Raw genomic sequence first — 19522 nt, 5'->3', positions numbered from 1 at the left:
ACAGCAGCAGCTTAATGATGCAGAAAATGGTGTCTCTTTCCTCAGAACAGCCAGAAGGAAGTCTGTTCCTGGCACCAGCGCTCCCTTCCCTCTGCATTAGGAAAGAGCACATGCAAAAGCTATTGCTACTTCTAATGGGCTCTCTACAGAAAGATTACAGTCTCATGCTGCTTATTCACAGATGTCATGGTGAACCACCCACGCTTGGCTGAAGGCTGTTCCATGCCCCTTTGTGGCTGAGGGGCAGGTAAAGGTACAGTTCAGGGCTGAGATGCTGCTGTCTAAAGTGAAGCTGTAGCTCTAAAACACAGATGTAACTAACAGCATCCACTGTCCTTTGCTATCTGGCACCAAGGACTCCTGCCTGGCACATAAATGCTCACTCTCATGCTTTGAGTAAATATCTAAAAGAATGTATTACTTCTCCCTAAATTCTTATTCTGTGCATTCTTGTTGAACACAAATAAAGTGATTAGCACACTGTGGGTAACTTCAAAGGCTGTAATAAGAGGAAAGATACCTACCAGAGCTTTCAAATACCAGCCCTAAGCACTACTGAACTTGCTTAGATGTACTGGATTCTGGCTTTACTTCACTCCCCATAGCTACCTGTCACCAGTTCGCTATCTTCTCTGCACAGTTCTTCACCTTCAAATCTCCATGTTCCCACTCATAGTTGCCCTGTGGCAGAAAGTGCTAACAGTTACAGGTAACCCCAGCTGAACACGATCAGGCTTACGGCTGCCATACCACCTCCCTCACTGCCAGAACAGCTCACCTCAGTTTTTGGAAGGTTCTCCCTTCTATCTGAAGACCACTTTGCTCCAGCCAGCTAGTTCAAATCTCTCCAAAGCCTCTAGGGCAAGTAAAACTACATCAAACAAGTGTGCTAGAATATCACCATCACTTAAGCTTGCAACGAAAAGAAAAAAAAAAAAAAACAACCTCAAAGCAAGATAATCTAATTTTCTTGTTCTAGTCTCTTAAAACCATCGAGATTAAAAAGGTTCTGACTGGTAAAGCAATCAACTGTCTCTTTAGGAAAGAATTGGTAGGTTACTAGCTCACAGCTACACTGAAATTTGATTTCTTAGCTTAGAAAAGTCTGTCTAGATTTCAGGCTTTATTTTAAGCAATAATCACTGACCTTCTCTTACTGTCTCCATCACACACTGAGTCTTAGAACCTTAAAGTTTGTTGATCTACTTGAGAGCACTGGAACAGCACAATGCAACTTCACTGTAGATGGTGTCTTCTGGCTTGAACCAGTGCCCTCTCCTGCTGCTGCAACAGGCAGAGTAGCAGCTTGGACCTGTGCAGAGAGTAATCTGTGCACGTGGTCCACACCATCATGTGCAGAAGAATCATTCCTGAGGAGTATTTTATAGTGATGCTCATTTAAAACCTCCTACGAGTTCCCCAACATTGAGAGTAAGAGAAAGGGAGTGGGTGTGGGAAAGCAGAGGGAAATCAACCTTTGATTATAATCACTTCAAATGGTATCTGGATTGTCACTCACAAGCCACAACTCACATCACTGTTAGCTGGGACGTCAGCCCAGTTGACGTAGCAGAACTACTATACAGAAGATGCAGAATTGGTGCTGCAGGCTGCTATGCCCAATGCAAAACCATGAACCCAGCTGCTGCCTATAAAGGTTTTAATATCAGTATAAATAGGGCACAGTTACAAAAAACTGCAAGACTGGAGCGATGGAATTTTGACTTAAAAACCTTGAGTGAGGCCTTGCTCTTCAGAAACACACACAACACACAGACTGCAGGGTGAAGGGAAGGCGTGAGCACACATACACCATCTTGCCTTGAACCATTCAGTACAAAAATAGCAGTAGAAAGATGGTCTCTGAATTGCTGGCTGATCCCTTGGTTGTGCCTTAACTGGACTCTGACTGCGAGGAAGAGGCAGATTGCACCTTGTGTTACGAGCAGTTAATGCCCAGCAGAAAGTTTGTCTCCTCTCTCCATCCAGCCACAGCTTCCCCAGCTGAGGTACAAGCTACAAAAATAAAGGTTTTGACTGTTCAGCACTTGTACCCAGCCAGGATGCTCTAGCAGATGGAGCGAGCAGCCTGTGCACATAGGCTGATCACCAAAGAGCTGCTCTCCTTACATTCACTCTGCTACTGGGTTGCAAGAGTTCAACAGGATCTCGCTGCTGATGTTACAGCTCAGTTTACACCACTGCCCACACCAGTCCTCCCTCCCTTTCCCAGTCCTTGTTACAAGCTCTGCCAAAGGTGATGCCTTCTGCGGTGGACATGAATCATTCTGGTGCACGTCCTGAAAAGGGAGGCAGGGGCAGGATAGAATCTATCTCTGCACGTGCCGGACAAAGGCCTGCACAAGCTGAAACAAAGGCTCCTGCCCCTCGGGACCCAGCTTGGAGGCAGACTTTCCTTGGGGAGAGGGAAGAACCCCGCTGGCAGGTGAGGAGGGACCACCACGGCGGAAGTAACGAGACAGGCTGGAGAGCAGCGTACTCTGAAATCAGAAGCACATAACAAGTTAGCTTCTTTCAAACACATGCCCCTCTCCCTCCCCAAACAAGGTGCTGGTGGCAGAGGAACAGGCACCAGTATGTGCAGCCCAAGATGCTTACGGCTGTTGACTCATGCTGGGCAGCCAAAGACAAATGACCTTCTCCCACAAGACACATTTACACTGAACAGCAGGAAGGATGGTACAAGCTGCTTACCAGCTCAGAGCTGAGCTCCTGTTTCATCCGCTGCTTATCACGGGGATGCACAGCTGGGTCTCTCAAGTACCGAACAGCCTGGGAGATGAGCAGGTAGAAACAGTTTTCCATTGTAAACATAAGCAGAGACCTGTGCAAATTAAAACACATCAGCAGGAGCCAAAAAGGTCAGCACACTCTAGTTTCAAGGTTAAATACTCTTAGAAAGACTTCACACACAGAGTACATACAAGGGAACACTGTTACTGTTCACATTCTGCTCAGTGACAGCCAAAAGCTATGGTCTGCAGAGTAGAAACTCCTGTTGGCTGTCAGGGAAGTCTGATTTAAATGTACTGATAAATAAGCATTCTACTATCTACACTGCATCTTAGGATGGGATGGCTTCATACACCCTCCCCAAAAAATCCCTGCTTGCTTTGGAGAGCTTCTGATGGGCTATCTCAGCTCCCTGGATTCAGAGTGAGCAGCTCTGAAGCTACACGAATGCCTGTAAACCTCAGTTCTGATCTGAGGAGCATTAGGTTCTGCTCCTTGGCCATGACTAAAGCAAACAGCTAGAAACTTACTTGAGGGTTTTGGTTCCCTCTTGCATATTCAGCCCTGCTGCCTGAGGGAAAGGTTCCTTCTTCTTATCCAGCTGAGATGGGAAAAAAAGACAGGCATGAGAGACAGGAGATACAAAGAGGAAATACTTCCACTTATCAAAATATCAGTTGAATGAGCGCTCTGAGAGCACTGCAACTGCTGTGCTCTCCCAAACAGACAAATAGCTAGTACCTCTCCCAACATGTTAAGGGCCACATTGACTGTGGCAAGGAGGGTCCCAAAGGAAGGTGCGACATCTGAATCAAAGGCTGGTGTGGTGAAACTCAAAACGAAGAGCACATTGTACTCAGCAAGGTCCAGTGACTGTGGAGAAACAGAAAAAGGAGTGAGTGACCCTGAGGCCATGAGTATGTTATTGTCATAATAACAGGAATACCTAGTCCCTGTATCACACTTTTTGTATAGAGAACTAGAAGCACTGAGATAATTTCCCAAATCTCAAGTATACAGATGGAGCAGTAGAGAGCATTCTGTACAGCACTCCACAATCAGACTATAAGGCTCTCCTCACATGAATGAACATTCTCCAACTCCCAAGCTGTACAGCTTGCCACCAAGTGGCAAGCTAAAGCAATGACTGTTTCCAAGTATTTTTCAAACACCCAGGCATATGTACCTAGAGGCACAGGAAAAGGAAGTTAACTATCCAAAAGTTAGCAACAGAACACTGCCAGAATCAAGGATTACACCTTCCTTTTCTGAACTTGAAGACCAGCCACTAGGTCACACTGACACAGAACCGTAACAAAAGGATGTCTCTTCTGAAGAGTGGCATACTGAGGATACAAACCTAGCTGGGTTATTAGTCTGCTTGAGCAAGTTTACACATACACAGCGTTGTGCAGATCACACACAAGCTCAACCAAGCCTTCCTTTCACACTCATCAGTGCCTGATTCCTAAGGGGAATTCCTTGTGTCCTGCCTTCCTGCTTTGCACAGCAGAACAGCAGGCAGATGTATGGTGGGGTCACTGTCTCAAGCAGGACAGACTGTGCCTCGCTACACAGACCCAGAACATCAATTGAAATGCTGGAAACTGTCCCCCCTTCAGAAAGCAGCATCTCTCCTCTTTCTCTACCTGATCAAGGAGGATCTGGCAGACATCAGGGGTGAAATGGCGCAGGGCAGCAAGAGATTTGCTGAGGATTTTCAAGAGGCTGTACTGCACTGTAAGCAGTGCTTTCTGCTCTGCTGCCTCTGACTCAGGACTGGGATGTTTGGAGGAGGCTTGGGGATTACGCTGCACTCGTGGAGTCACACTTGATGGAAGGGAATCACCATTTTTTGTCTGTGGAGAAAGAAAAAAGAAAATCTTGAATACAGGTACGATTATTTTGCACTAAGACAAATACTTTGAGAGGAAAAAATGCTATGAACAAAATGAATGAGGAAATAAGGGACCCAAAGTTTGTCACCTGCTAGAAGCACAAGAATCTACACTTAGTCTATATTGGGGGAGGCACTGCATTGCAGGGAGGCAGCTGCGGAGGCTATTTAGATTCCATATTCCAGAAAAAAGAATCTCTAATCAACACACTGAGCTTTAGCCATGCTGAAATAACACATCAGTAGCAATGCATCATCTCCACCTCATGAATCTAAGGATTCTCCATGAACAAGAGCTATCTCTCTTGAACAAATTAAATCAGATCAAGGACACGAGATCAACAGTGGCTTAATTAATGGCACTACAGAGTACCACAGCAATGCAGCCTTCTTGCTGCAGTGTAGGCAGCTATAAAATAACAACATCATTCAAACACAGGCTACTGTTTCTCTAGGACTGGCTTTACACAGTCCAGAGTTCTTACAGTCCTGACTACTATTTGCATTTTATTTTTTTTTCTGTGGAGAAATGCAAATCCTAACTATTGATAATTGTCATTAATCATCACTAAGATTACTGACAATCAGTTCAATATCCAAGAGCCTGGATATTGAATAATATTTGCCTTTTAACAGGGAGCATGGGCATGCAACACTCCTAACTTACAGTTTGGCTTACAGTCCTCATCCTCACCTGCAGGTAGTGCTGGAGCATTTTGCGGCTGTGCAGGAGGGAGGTACAGGCCTGACACAGGTAACACAGATTCACCTGAAATAAATAAGGTGAGGGAGAAATCTCTTAAAAGCTCAAAACCCATTGTCCTGGTTTCATCTGGCATAGAGTTAATTGTCTTCCTGTTAGCTGGTATAGTGCTATGTTTTGGGTTCAGTATGAGAAGAATGTTGATTACACACTGATGTTTTCAGTTGTTGCTAAGTAATGTTTAGACTAAATCAAGGATTTTTCAGCTCATGCCCAGCCAGCAGGAAGGCTGGAGGGGCACAAGAAGCTGGGAGGGGACACAGCCAGACAGCTGACCCAAACTGGCTGAAGAGGTATTCCATACCATGTGACATCAAGCCCAGTATATAAACTGGGGGGAGTTGGCCTGGGGTGCAGATCGCTGCTCGGGAACTAACTGGTCATCAGTCAGCAAGTGGCGAGCAATTGCATTGTGCATCACTTGTTTTGTATATTCAAATTCTTTTATTATTGTCATTTTATTATTGTTATGATTATAATTATTATTTTCTTCCTTTCTGTTCTATTAAACCGTTCTTATCTCAACCTGCTAGTTTTACTTTTTTTCCCACCGATTCTCTCCCCCATCCCACTGGGTGGGTGGGAAGTGAGTGAGCAGCTGCATGGTGCTTAGTTGTGGGCTGGGGTTAAACCATGACACCTATCTATTTACTACCATTGGTGGAAGCTAGAAAATCCAGTTAAACAGAACACTGATCATAAAGGATCAATGCAGTCTCTTGAATTCCCAGTATTTTCTCAGTCACCTGGCATTGAGAACTGAGAGTAAGACATTGAATTCCCCAAGTTATTTTTCCAAGCTGTCATCTCTCTGTTCCCAACAGTTATCTTTCCTCACTCAATTCCGACAAGGTACTGACAGAACAGGCATTTAAATTACCTCAGCAGTAGTTCCTCTTAAAAGAGCAGTAATAAAAGATGATATAGTGCCATTTGATCTTAACACATCCAAATCCCTGCACTCCAAGGCAATGTATTACCTACAGCAATATCCTGATGCCTACCTGCATGTCCCTCATAAGCTGTGGCAGGTGGAAATGCCACTCCTTTGTGAAATTTGAGAGCTGAAGAATGAAGCCAACAGTGTGATCGGCCTCTTCCAGACAGGCCAAGCTCTGTACTGTCCGTACTGCATTCAGGCACTGGAAAGGAGAGAGAAGTAAATCAGGGCAATGACAGGCAAATCACAAAAATCCCGTTCCCTCCTCTAGAAGAAAAAGCTGAAATGCATTCATGAAAGTAGCCACACAGCACATGGGTTACACTCAGAGAACTTTGTATTTCTTAGTCAGAGGTCAATGTGTTTCATGAACTGTGTTGCCACAGGAGAAGACAGCTATTTGTCTAGGGAGCATGCTTATAAACAGGTAATTCAGCACCTATGTACAAATGACTCTTCAGCACGTCTGCACTGACACAGTCCAGCCAGTACAGGTATTTTAGTATTGCAAGACATGAGAGCCTGCTGACCCAAATGGCAATTGAACCCTGACCACAGCATTTTCATTATTTGAGCAAGGCTGAGCTGAAGCCACCTCCAAGAACAGCTCTTATACTTTTCTTTCCAGAGCAGACAGCCACAAAGAGAGTTCCCACCAGACTCCCACTTCTGCTACTGTGTTGAGTAGGCATATTAAACACCCGTAGCAAAGTTATAACCCCAAGAGTGAACAGGATGAACAGATGGTGACTGCCCAGCTCTAACAAATATCATAACAATCATCCCTGCCTGACCACATGGCTTGTTATATTCTATTCTCCTTCTCCCACTATTGAATTATTTCCACTGTAAATCTTTCTGAGGCAGGAGCCTCTTTTCAATGCTTCTGCACTTTCTGACATTTTTCCACTGCTATTGCAACACAGAAACCAAGCAAACGATCACAGAGGAAGTATGTGACGTACCTGAAGAATTCTCTCTTGATGGACACCGACAAAGTCCAGTGCTTCTGTCAGAAAGTTGTATCTAAGTGTTTTAAGAAGGCGTTCCATCAATGACATGGAGAGACGATAGACCCCAGGCCAAGAGGGGGCATCCAGAGACTTTCGAGATGAAGCAGATGTCTGAACAAATCAGATACAAAAATAAATGACTTATTTACACTGCTGTCCAGTGTGGCACACATCACAAACCCTCCCCACCATTTTGGAAGTCTCCAGTGTGTAGGGGTGGCAGCTGTCCTCCCAAACTGGGAGGACTCTACTCCAGCCATAGCCCACAAGGCAGGGCATGGCAAGCTCTCCTGGTGCATTCCCACCCAAAAGGAAGCAGCACCCACCTGAATGGCTCCATTAGTGCTGAGCTGGTACACACTCAAGAGGGGCAGGCAGACACTCTGTGTGACACCAGCTCCAGCCACTGCTGCTGCTCCCTACAAGACACAGAACAAACTACTGTTAAAATTTGCATATGTGTCTGCTCTCTGAGACTAAAGAGATTATTTTGCATTAGATATTTCTGTCCTTCACACTGTCAACATCCTTTTAGAGAATTTTCATCTACACATAATTCTATGCTGTTAAAAATTCAGTATCAAGAGAAGCAACACTGTTCTTCCAGTAAAATCTAACCTGTATAACTGCACTATGAATCCCATTTCGACATCACCCGGTTTAGTACATACATAAACTTTGAAAAGAGTTGGCTTTGGAATGACCTTGCTTTCACCTAAAGCCCCACACAAGTTAAATTTGTGATAGATAAATAATGCTTCATTGCAACTAATCAGAAAGCAGGTTCCTACACTTAATGCCATTTTAACTCGGGGCAGGGGGATAATTTGCATTGCAGAAGAATACATTCAGTGAAAAGTGCCTGCTCTAAATTACAGGTCTGCTCTGGCTGGCTCAGCTCTTTCATCCAAGACATCCCAGTATCAAGAAGAACAAGGCAAACTAAGCAGGCATACATACAGGACCTAGTGTTTGCCAGCCTCTAAAAAAAACCCTTTATCTACAGATCATTATTCAGCTGAATTGCAGAAAGAATAATGAGATATACAGTTCCTATTAAAAATGTATAGCTATATGCTTTCAATTCGCTGCATCTCTCACCTGTTGAGTCCTTGCTAAGGTCAGAAGTAAATGTAATGAGGCCTCTGTGAAGTGAAGGTTTTGTTTAACTCTCAGGCTGATCTCCAATGCAGCAAAGATAGTAGGAAGTACAGGGACCTTCCTAGTAACCTGTAGCCAGTAGTCTCCATCTTCATCAGCTTCACAGAGCTCTTTAGCCAGATGCAGACCCAGAACACACACCTGCAGTGACAAGGAAATGAGAACGAGGTATAGGCTTGACATGGGTAGCAAGAAAATCTTGAAAGCATTTACTTGTGGGAGCAGCTCGGAACACCTGACATTTGTTTTCAAGAGTGACCGTTAGAATTTGTTGTGCTGCATGTTTGCCAAGCCCCTGAAGAACTAGTTTTACAAGGTCAGGTTGGAGGATAGCCTTGTGTAGGCCTGGGAAGATGTGGCTGAAGACCGTCACAAGTATGTGTATGGAATCTTTTTATCTTTAACTGTTCTGAGGACTGGCAAACATTCCAGCCGAGCCAGATATGCGCTCCTGTGTTAGTAGTGTAGGCTGTATGCCGTTACTTCTTTCTAGATCTTTGTTGAAACATATATAAGTTTGATCCTTTTGTGAAATAAATGGAATCTTGGACAGAGAGCTTGAGCGCTTAATTCAGTCGCAGCATTTACTAAAACAACCTAAAGTTCAGTCATTCTCAGAATCATAAACTAAGGCACCTGGTATCCCTCATATTACACTCTGCACACTTCCTGGCTGTATTAGCAATTGTCACAACATTTTTAGAACAGATCTGAAAGAGAGGCAGCAACAGCCAATTTCCCAGACCAATGTATGCCAAAAAGACATGGAGTAATACTGAAATAGAAACTGCTGAAACTTCTTTTGAAGGCAGCAGGCTGCAAGGGACAGTTGTTCCAAGCATACATGGAACTTTTGTCTAGAGAGAAGAAACATGGCTGCAAAGCAGATGTACAGGTCCTTTACCCCATCTCGCTGGTCTTTGTGTTTAACTCGGGAGGCATCATCTGTTTCCATACTGTCCTTGTCATCTGTAGCATCTCCCAAGGTCAGGCTGTGTCGAGTCTGGTCAAAGAGTGCAATGACCTCATCTTGGAGTGTTCCACACACACTCAACACCAGCTGGGAGTACTGTGGGATCTCATTCACTGTGATACACACAGAATAGACAACAGTTAACACACAATCCTTGTACTTAGATTTCTAGCTTAACTGATAACATCACTGGGCCACATTTCTTGAGTTAGTATTTATTCTGTTTTCATTTCAAAACATACAAAATGGAATGTGAGGAACTGTGACTAAGTTAGATGACTAAGTCTAGGAGGATGTAATAAGGGATTAGATGGACATCTGGATAACAAAAACATGTAGTTTTACCAAGAAGTCTCATTAACTCATGACATCTCAAAGCACAAATCAAGCGCTACTATGGACAGATTATTCCATAACTGCTCACTACAGCATTTCCTACCCATTTCCAGATTGCGAGTACTGGCCCATGTAGATTGGGTGCAGTCTATGTTCTGTGAGTCCGTATAATACTACATTCTTATCAGAACCATTATAATAAATTGCACTAGCTAAATTGCACTCCCTTTACCAGCATGACTGGAAACTCAAATTCAACAGCAAAGAAAAACATTTAAAAACAACCAACCCTCCACTTTCTATTTATTTTCCAAAATATATGGGCTTGCAGAGCCCAAGCAGTGGGACAAGGAATACACAGAAAGGTAAGCTGATACACTTCTCAACACCACAGTTGCCTCTGCAGGTGTTGTACAGAGAAATACTGCCCAGATTCCGCTGAGGGTCTTCAAGTGCTACTGCAATGTAAGACCAGACTCTAGTTTGTAACAAGATGTATCCTCAGAAGACTTTCTTGTGTTTGGGTCTTTTGTTATATCTAACTAGAAATCCATGTCAGAATCTAAGCTCTATAGTCACACTGTAAGATGGCATTACTAGGGTGTCCCTCCCACACCTGCTGAGTTATTTTCAAAAATACATAGGAACCCTATCTTGTCTCTATCAAATTGATCAAACACGTAAGTTATTGTTGGGGAAAGACAAGAGAACGGAAGACATACACATAGTGTGAACAATAAACCTCTTCTCTTTCTAAAACTAGCTAAAACAAGTAAGTAAAAAGCAGAAAAGTATCACAGGTTGGTGACTATTTCAGCATGCTGTACTACTACTAACACCATACACATATTTATCTTGGAAACGCTAGAGTGTTAGAGTATATTCAGCCATGGCAGCCCTGCTCTTGACACTTGTACATACACCACCTCACCTTTCATCTCCTTCATTTGCAGAACAGTGATAAGAGCTGAGAACACTTTGGCTTTGGTTTTCTCCATCATCTGCTGATCTGCCTGTAGTACTCCCTCCAGAATCTGCGTCAAGGAGTTTATGATTTTATCCACAGAACCCAACTCGCTGACAACAAAAAGGGAGAGCTCTTCAGATTAGACAAGATCCCTCAAATATATTGGCTTGACTGAGCTGTGTGGATCATAAGTTGTATGATCCACACAAATAAAAAGTGCTTCTAAGCGAAGTTTAAGTCACCACCTGGATCTCACTAAAGACATTCCACAGTACAGTGACAATGCAGGACTGACTATCACAAAAGCTTTTTTGATACACTTTTCACCAGGAAACAGGAATCCAAACCATAAATGTACTGCTACAAGAAATTTCAGCAACAACCTACAGACATTTGCCATCCCAAAAGAGAATTCTGTGGTAAAGCTTCAGTTTCCTCCCCAAATCACTAAGGGAATCTCACTGGAGCAAAACACTTAAACATAATCTCCCAAGTTAATATATTTAGCAGTGATTAATAATTATCCAAACAAAATACCCACCTCTTCCACTGTTTGAGCAGGATCAGAAGAAGGGTACATAGCATAGACCCCAGCTGCAGACAGGAAACTGACATGGGAACTAGGAGCTAAGAAGAAATACTGCAAGAGTTACAGTTGCAATAGTCACATGTAAGAACACTTAAGAAATCCTCAGCCCAAGCACCACCACCAAATGACCAGGTTTGTTCTTCAGCAGCTAGCAGCATCAAGGCAACCGGAGTCAGGACCCTCTGCAGGGTCACCCAGTGATTACAAGAATGACATATACAAAATTAAGATTTATAAACAGCTCATCAATTCGGGGAGAGAGACTTTGTTTCAGCCCAATTTCACAGGATCTAAAAAAACATATGATGGCAAGCAGCTACAGAAATAGAACTCCTCATAGTACAAAGATGAGCAACTGGGAAATTAAAGAACTGACAGGAAGCACCACCTACCAAAACCTTGGTCCCATTTAGCACATCCAGAAACAATTGCTGATGAACTGCAGAATCAGTCAGATGCATTATATCCGCCTAAGATCCACAAAGACAGAGATCAATGAAGCACAACAAAAGATGCACCTTTTTAGCAGTCTAACATCAGTCTACTGTTTTAATTTGTAACTTTAAGAATTCACCAAATTTTATAGCTGCTGCATGATGCAGTTTTACAGAAATCACTGAAGTATTACGTAACAGTTGTCAAGAAGTCAGCAATGACTAATTTCCCTAATGGTGCATCCCGGCCTCACTTGATTCAGCAAAATCTCTTCAGGATTACAGAATTACTTAGAATTGCTATAAAAATTATTTACTATCTCCCTCCTCTGCTCAGGCAGACAATATGCTCATTTTGATCAAACAGCAAAACACCACCTACTCTAACCTCTGGTACCATGCTCGTGCTAAGTTGTGTTGTAAGCATATATACAATAATATTGGAAAAAAACCCAGTGAATTCTTCATTATAACTTAGGTGGCCCTAAGAAGTTGACATCGTATTATTCAAAATGTTAATTTCAAGTTATCATGAAAGATGAAAGGTAGCTCTTACATGGCTAGTAGAGATTATCAGCAGCATCCGCCAGGCTGAGATGAGCATTTGATATTCTGTCACGGAGGCACAGCTGCTACCCTCTGTCTCTGCCACATGATATGCCAGTAACTTCACATATTCTGACCAATAAGCAAAGCGCTTTTTGGTGGAGAAATTCTTCAGCGTGTCTTTCAGGGACTGATCCAGTGAGCCCCTGACCAAATCAAGAGGAGAAGTTATCTTCATTTATTCTTTGGTCAGAAAATATACTTCTTCTGAGATTCAGGTAGGAAAGCCAAGGACACAGCTTGCAAGTGAAGGTTATTCCACATATTTAGACCTGTGCAGGGAATCCCACTTTTTGCATCAAATGTGAAGGAAAAACATGATCCCTGAAGAAAATCTATGGGTTTCTTTTTTCTTTTTTTTTTTTTAAGCAGAGATTTTAGTTAATCCTGACTTTTCAACATATTAAAGGGCAGTTATGTTCAGGAAAACAAAATGAGTGGGAGAAAACTACTAAAATGTTAATTCAACAATCGCTATAGTAGGTGTACTTAGCTTAGTTTACAATTAGTTTTAATAAATACTGTATATTCTCATTCCAGGATAAACGGAAAATACTAATAGCAACACTCTCACCTACAGGCTGCAGAAAGACTGTAACATCTCTTTCTGCAATTGGCAATTGCAAGAATCTCTAATGCGTGTTTGTAATTTGTTTATAAATCCCTGTTGCTCTCACATTTTCACAGGATTACATGTACTTTGTCCTTCAAAGCCTGCATGGTCTATCAGGACTTAACACACACAGTTTAGATAATTAAGAAGTACACGGACGAAGGAGAGGCTACCAAAGACTCACTTGACAACATAGTAGATCTCCAAACAGATGATTTTCATGATTAAGGCACAGGTATCCAAGACACTGAGCTATAAAGACAAAAAAAAAAAAAAAAACCAAACAAAAAAAACCAAACAAAATCTGAGCACCTAGCTCTACAGGGTAAGTGTAATTCTGGTTTATCCCTACCCATCCACTTGCAGTGACTGATACTCCAGTTTTGCGGGAGACTTGTTTTTCCCACGATAGCAATAGTTATGTCATTCGACCATGGACTAGTGATAATACGGAAAGAATGCTGTGTTCAAAGTGGCGCTCCGAGTGAGAGCACAGGACTTTCATAATGAAGGAGGAAACTTCCACAGAAAGGAAGAATAACAGGAACCTAAATTGATTCCTCTGCGATACTAGTCGGCCTCAGCTATGCATAAAAAAAAGGAGAGTTTCTTTGGCCAAATGGCACACAACATATAGTACGGACACACTACAGACGGTATTTCTTCCAAAGAGTACATGTTACCACAGATGCTAGGTAACATCTATTTTTGTTTCACATGTGAATAAAGAGCAGAGAATTTCAAAAGACTGTTCATGGCTATACAGTCTCTGCAAAGCCAGAAAGCATTCCCTTCATCTCGTGCCTGTGTTTAAACCACTTGATCATACTTCCTTTTAGAAAACTGCAAGCAGAGGGAAGAGTCACATACATCACTTAGAAAGGTTTTCTAAGAAGTACATAACTACCTTCATTTTGGTTGGATGTAACTCACCTCTGACGATTCTGAAGGTGGAGGAAGGGTCCCAAAGAGGGGATTGGTTAAATTTTCCCAAAATTTCGGCCTAAAACATATATACAGAAGTAGTATCAGTTATCTCCCTGATGCCACATGCCTAGCAGCATTTTGACTGCTCCAAACTTCATAGAAAAAATGCTTTGGTAAATACAAGCTTATATAGCTTTTTATAAAAGACAGAAATATATTTGCTTCTGCATATGCACACAGGGGCTTCTCATCTTCTTTCCTGACAGACTAAGTTCAAAACCCATACACTGCACAACCTTATGAGGGCACACAAAGACTAAGATGCAAATGTCCCTGAAAAGTCTGATGAACCAAAGAAAAAGCGTTTTGGAAAAAAGGAAGGAAAATGCACTGTAGAAAAACAACAACTTACTTTGTCCTCAGAACTAGCATGGCACTGTCTCGACGGTCCTGCCACAGAGCATGCAGGAAGGCAATGGCAGCACGGTGCAAGAGGGGAGGGCACCAGTACCTCTCCTGTTGCTTGGAGTCTATCAACTCCAAGACTACTTGGAGGCAACTCCACTCCCCTAAGCTGAATTCCTGAAGCAAAAGGAAACAAAAGGTTACATCGCCACAGAGCCACTATGTAGGCACCTATTAAAGCAGAATGTGCTTGATTCCACTTGAACAATACACAGAGAAATAAATCTTGAGTACATGATGCCATCATATATTTTGTATATGACTACAAGGAACGTAGTCACAACACAGGAGAGAAAAAAAATATTTTTAGAGGAATAAAAAATGAGCTAAGCTAAGACATAGTAAGACCAAGAGCCTTCAAAAGGTCCCAAGCTGATAAGACCTTGAACTGCAAAGCACCAGAATAGGTATTCTGGAAAACTTGTATTGTCCATTCTACCTCTATCTTCAGCTTTCTCACTGACTGGCCGCTTGCAAGCACAAGCTACATTTGTCTTTACATCAAGCACATCAGGTTACATGTAAGAACTATCAGATTTTAGACTAGTGCCATAACACTGCTATGAATGCTACACTAAAAGGCTGGCAAGCCCTTGGGCAAGTATCTGCTATTCTACCTTTGACCCATCACTGCCATCCTTCACTTCCAAGTTCAGGAACAGCTCAATGAGCCCAGGTTGTGTCTCCACCGCAACTGTGAGGAACTCCAGTATCATGACCTTAATACGCATGTCCTCAATCTTGCTCTGCAGGCGGGTGAGAAAGGCATCACGGATGGCAGCAGCATCACTACCAAGGCAGGCATAAACAGACATGGGAGCAACCTGCAAAAGGAAAGGAACATCAGAAGGAAAAATAACCAAACTCTACAGAATGCTTCTTGTCTACATAAAAGGTGATTTGCATTTCAAATTGAAACTCCAAAATACTTGATAGTGAATCTATGAACATATGTGAGGGAACTCAAAAGTAAGTTGTTGTCATTAAGCAGGAAGAAACCTGCAAAGTGATCAAAATTTTCCTTTTTAGCAATTCTGCTCTATCTCTCACCTATTTCTCAAGGGTTATGACAAAACTGGAAAAGACAAAGAGAAAAACAGTTTTGGAATAATGTTTCTTGAAATAAATAAACTCAGAGCTGGATTTATATGCTTTAATAAAACTGCAAATACATTCTCAGAAGTTTAGTAGCCAAAAAGAGTAAGTCCAAAAGGCAAAGTTGAAAGCTCCCAACAAAAACTTAAATAAGATCCTCTTCTCAGTAGGATGTTAAAGTTCCAGTTACGAAGGCATAGGAATTCTATTTAAGAGTGTGACTTGAGAAAGTTGCTCAAAAAAGTGGAAAGAGATCAACTGGAGGTGCAAATACTTTGCAGAAAACACCCCACACCTGAAGCCTTTCAGTGAGATGCTAAGTGACTTCTGAAATGGCAGATTATGTTAAAAAAATCATGTGATTTTTAACGTGTTCTACCTTACAGTTTTCAGTCCACACTGCCTTCAACTGACTTGCATTAAGCTCCCTGATACAAAAAAGCCTGAAGAAATTATCTTGAAAGAATTGCAGTGGTGGAATCAGTCACAAGGGAAGAAGCAAAAGAGCACTTGTATGAGTCTCATCGTACCGTAGCCAGTCGTTTGAGCAATTGGATGGCCAGGCGTGGAAGTGCAGGGTCATGCTTGTGGTAGATGTATTTGGCCAAGACTGCAATAAGGTTGTTTCCATGAGCACCTGGAGAGAACCCAATTAAAATCAAAGAGAAGAAACTGCAACAAGATGTAACTATTTACCAAATAATAACTTCCATAACAAAAGTGAGAACTAAGTCTGTCTTCCAAAAGAACAAGGCATGGGCCCAGCCAGAGGTACTAATGGTAGCTGATTTACTATATTCTGCAATTACACCCATCTCATTAAAAAGCAGCAAACAACAAGCCATGTTTGCTTAATACTTTAGAAGCTGTCCCAGAGGAGAAGAATGCCTTAGAGAAGGGAGAATAGGCCTTCTGCCATCACTAGAAACCACTTTTTGGAACCTTGAAATCTTAACTACTGTTTGTAATAAGACACACTGACTATTTGCAAATAACAAAAAAGCATAGCTTCCCAGGCTGCCCCCAAGGAGAAATACATACCATGCTGAGTAAGTGCCTGTTCTAATGGAGATACCACACTAGAGGGGGGTTTCAACCGGATGACGTTATTAGTAACTGAGAATGCCAGCTTAACTGTTTGGATCAGAAGTTGACCTTGGCCTTGTGACTCATCACTGTTTCCAAAAAGAAACCAGAGTAAGTAACTGTGTTGACAATCAACATTTATTATCTGCCCAACATTCAAAGAGAAAATTCTATACTCTGTCAATCGCGGGTTATAAGACATTTTTACTCAGACTGTCACATCACCACATAACAGCTGCTGAAATACACACTGTCACATATCCACAAAAAATACTGTCTACCCAGCCCTGAGTTTTCAACATCAAACAAAAAAGAAAGAGAGCCTGACAGCCTATGTCACTTTTTTTTTTCCCCCTCTTTGGGATACAGAGATTTAAAATGTATTAAGACAGAGGAAGAAACATTAACAGAACCAATCTCCCAGAAATTACAGTGAACTAAAACTGCACGAAGAGATAAAACTGACTCTAAGTCTGGTTTTTTCCCTAAGATTTTCCTTGGTCAGATAAACATTGTGGAGAGACATTAAAGTCAAAAAGGCTTCTCAGGTCTCACTTCTTCTTCAACAAGTCTAGACTCCCTTCCAGACTTGTTTTGAAAAAAAAAGCTGGCCGACTATCAGAAACAACCTGCTAGCAAGTTTGGCTGGCTATGTGTCAAGTAAAGTTGGCCAGGAAAAGAGAACAGAGGAAAGGAGAGAACCATAGCTAAAGCAAAAGATTCAAGCCTTCAGAGAGCCACATAAGGAAGTCAAGGCGCTCAACACTGAACACATCTTCAGTACTTTCACAGTACTTCAAAAGCTGCCTTCAGAACCATCCTGAATAGACTGATCATCCCTAGCACTTTCATAATCACACTTCAAGATTTATCACGATTTATTCATCAGCATAGCTTGACTTGAACTCTGCTGTTACCTGAAGACACAGAACTTCTAACATTGGCTCTAATCCTCTCACTTCTAATTCAGTCATTCAATCTTATAAATTGAGTTCAAGTGAATTCTTTGTAAAAAAATGTAACTGCTAGCAAACGTTTAACAATTGAGCACATTTACACCCACCAGCATGCTCCAAATGTCATTTAGAAATAGAAAACTAAAACGACTGCATGAAGTGGAGAGTGTACAGCAAAGACTATATATGGACCTGGAACAAACAAGGCTTGTTCCTCCAGACCACACAAGGCAGGCTGCAATGGCTAGCTGCTACGCTGACCCCCCATTAAATGCAATCAAGTTAAAGCTCCATTTTGAATATAATTTGCTTCTTTCCTCACACTACTGAAAAGAAACACACCACTCACCTACTAGACTGGGAGGCCATTACCATATCAATAGTGTCCACACCAATTCCCATGATGTTAATGACAGCTTGCCCTGCTTCGGTGTTGGCCAGGCTAAAGATGCACAAGGACTGAAGGCTGGGGGCATTGCTGCAAGACACAAACAACACAGGACATCATCATTAGGAGCACTTGCAGTATTTTGCCATGTGGCACTCAGAAAACTACCACAAAGTAACTTCGTAATTTCTACACCCCCACTGACCCCTACTTTATTCTCCCTTCTACTTTCTTCAGAGTGGATACACCAAACAGTAAAGTGAATGTCAGTCTGTCCCAGGAAATCTATTTACTGTTTTCTCTTTCTTCACCAGGTATTCTAGAGACCAACGTGGTTTGCTCTGTCCCCAATCTTTTTATACCCTTCCTGTACTCAGTAACACAGAAAAGAGCTAAAACCAGCGCTACACAATGATTACAGTTCACTCCCAGTCATTTGCATTAAAAGCTGAAACAAAATGACAGTGACTCCTGCACTGTAAGCCAGGCTAGTGCAGATCTGAAATCCATCACCTGTCTTACCTGCTGCGAGGATCCATTTCAGGGCATAAATTCAGTATAGCATGGATCAGCTGCAGAATTAGGCATCCTAAAACAGAGATGAAATGGACTACTCAGTTTTTGGGAAGATCTGTTGCCTCTTTCCTAAAATTTTCAAACAAATCACATCATCTAGCAATACTGGTAGATGTACAAAGCAAATCCCAAATGGCTGCTAGAAAAGGTATGATAAAAAAAAAGAGGAAAGATTTGCACATTCTCTCTGAGATACAGGTGATCTTTTTTATCTCCTCCTCCTCTTTCTCCCTCCTCCCTCAACATCCTTACCAATTTTCTCTCTCACTCCATGAGAGTTATAACGCCATTTGTGGTAATTTGGTAACATCTCCTTCAGGACAAACACAATGCAGGGCACAAGTCCTTGGCTCTGGGTGCTACCAAGCTGTCCCTAGAAGAAACAGAAATGTTATTGTTCCTCTTCTGATTAAAAGGACAAGAAACCTTCTCCAGGAAGATATGCCATATATCTTTAAAGTGTGAGAAAACTATCGAGCATGGGGACACAGATTTACAAGTGACTTCTATTCTTCTGTAGATCAGATGAATCAAAAGTTTTTTGAAAGAATCAGACTACAGACAAAGCACAAACAGTAGCATGGAAGAGAGTGTCAACCAATGATTACCCAAGAGACCTGCTGCACAGGAGATCAATCTCAGACATGGCTGTATTTCATTTTTCTATCATAACAGCTTACAGCTGATTTCACATGCAGATCATTCGAGAAGCACTCACCCGGACAAGAGTTGTTATCAGGTTCAGGAACGAGATGGTAACACTGTACTCGCCTTGAGGCTGTTCTATGCTCATCAATAGGTTTCCATAGCCCCCAGCATTCATTCCCTCTGCACTGTGAAATAAGCAAGAGGGTTTATTACATGAATAGCAGGATTCTGACATGAATGAGAGATGTCAGATGCAGAGATTTCACACTGGCAAAAAGTTCTTATGACTTGTTATGAATAGATTAGGCAAAAAAAAAAAAAAAAAAAAAAAAAGG

General features: G+C 42.1%; 1 protein-coding gene across 1 annotated transcript in view; it reads right to left on the bottom strand.

Moving 5' to 3' along the window:
• Positions 1 to 1335: 1335 nt before the first annotated feature.
• Positions 1336 to 19522, bottom strand: part of NUP188 (nucleoporin 188) — a 30386-nt gene continuing 12199 nt past the window's right edge. Inside the window, exons 20-44 of the mRNA XM_049832835.1 lie at positions 19258 to 19372; positions 18792 to 18912; positions 18486 to 18552; positions 17925 to 18053; positions 16575 to 16708; positions 16064 to 16170; positions 15056 to 15262; positions 14386 to 14555; positions 13980 to 14049; positions 13231 to 13298; positions 12384 to 12579; positions 11786 to 11863; positions 11346 to 11431; positions 10769 to 10914; positions 9433 to 9614; positions 8469 to 8669; positions 7694 to 7786; positions 7320 to 7478; positions 6419 to 6556; positions 5346 to 5420; positions 4404 to 4613; positions 3496 to 3627; positions 3285 to 3355; positions 2716 to 2845; positions 1336 to 2501 (exon numbers count right to left, since the gene is read on the bottom strand). Coding sequence (XP_049688792.1) covers positions 2331 to 2501; positions 2716 to 2845; positions 3285 to 3355; positions 3496 to 3627; positions 4404 to 4613; positions 5346 to 5420; positions 6419 to 6556; positions 7320 to 7478; positions 7694 to 7786; positions 8469 to 8669; positions 9433 to 9614; positions 10769 to 10914; positions 11346 to 11431; positions 11786 to 11863; positions 12384 to 12579; positions 13231 to 13298; positions 13980 to 14049; positions 14386 to 14555; positions 15056 to 15262; positions 16064 to 16170; positions 16575 to 16708; positions 17925 to 18053; positions 18486 to 18552; positions 18792 to 18912; positions 19258 to 19372 — 3256 coding nt within the window. The 3' untranslated portion in view covers positions 1336 to 2330. The remainder of the gene's footprint in view (positions 2502 to 2715; positions 2846 to 3284; positions 3356 to 3495; positions 3628 to 4403; positions 4614 to 5345; positions 5421 to 6418; positions 6557 to 7319; positions 7479 to 7693; positions 7787 to 8468; positions 8670 to 9432; positions 9615 to 10768; positions 10915 to 11345; positions 11432 to 11785; positions 11864 to 12383; positions 12580 to 13230; positions 13299 to 13979; positions 14050 to 14385; positions 14556 to 15055; positions 15263 to 16063; positions 16171 to 16574; positions 16709 to 17924; positions 18054 to 18485; positions 18553 to 18791; positions 18913 to 19257; positions 19373 to 19522) is intronic.

The sequence above is a fragment of the Accipiter gentilis genome, chromosome 29 (assembly GCF_929443795.1).
Source record: "Accipiter gentilis chromosome 29, bAccGen1.1, whole genome shotgun sequence".
Taxonomy (NCBI): Eukaryota; Metazoa; Chordata; class Aves; order Accipitriformes; family Accipitridae; genus Astur; species Astur gentilis.
Note: the sequence above shows the minus strand (reverse complement) of the source record. Positions and strands in the feature narration are given on the sequence as shown.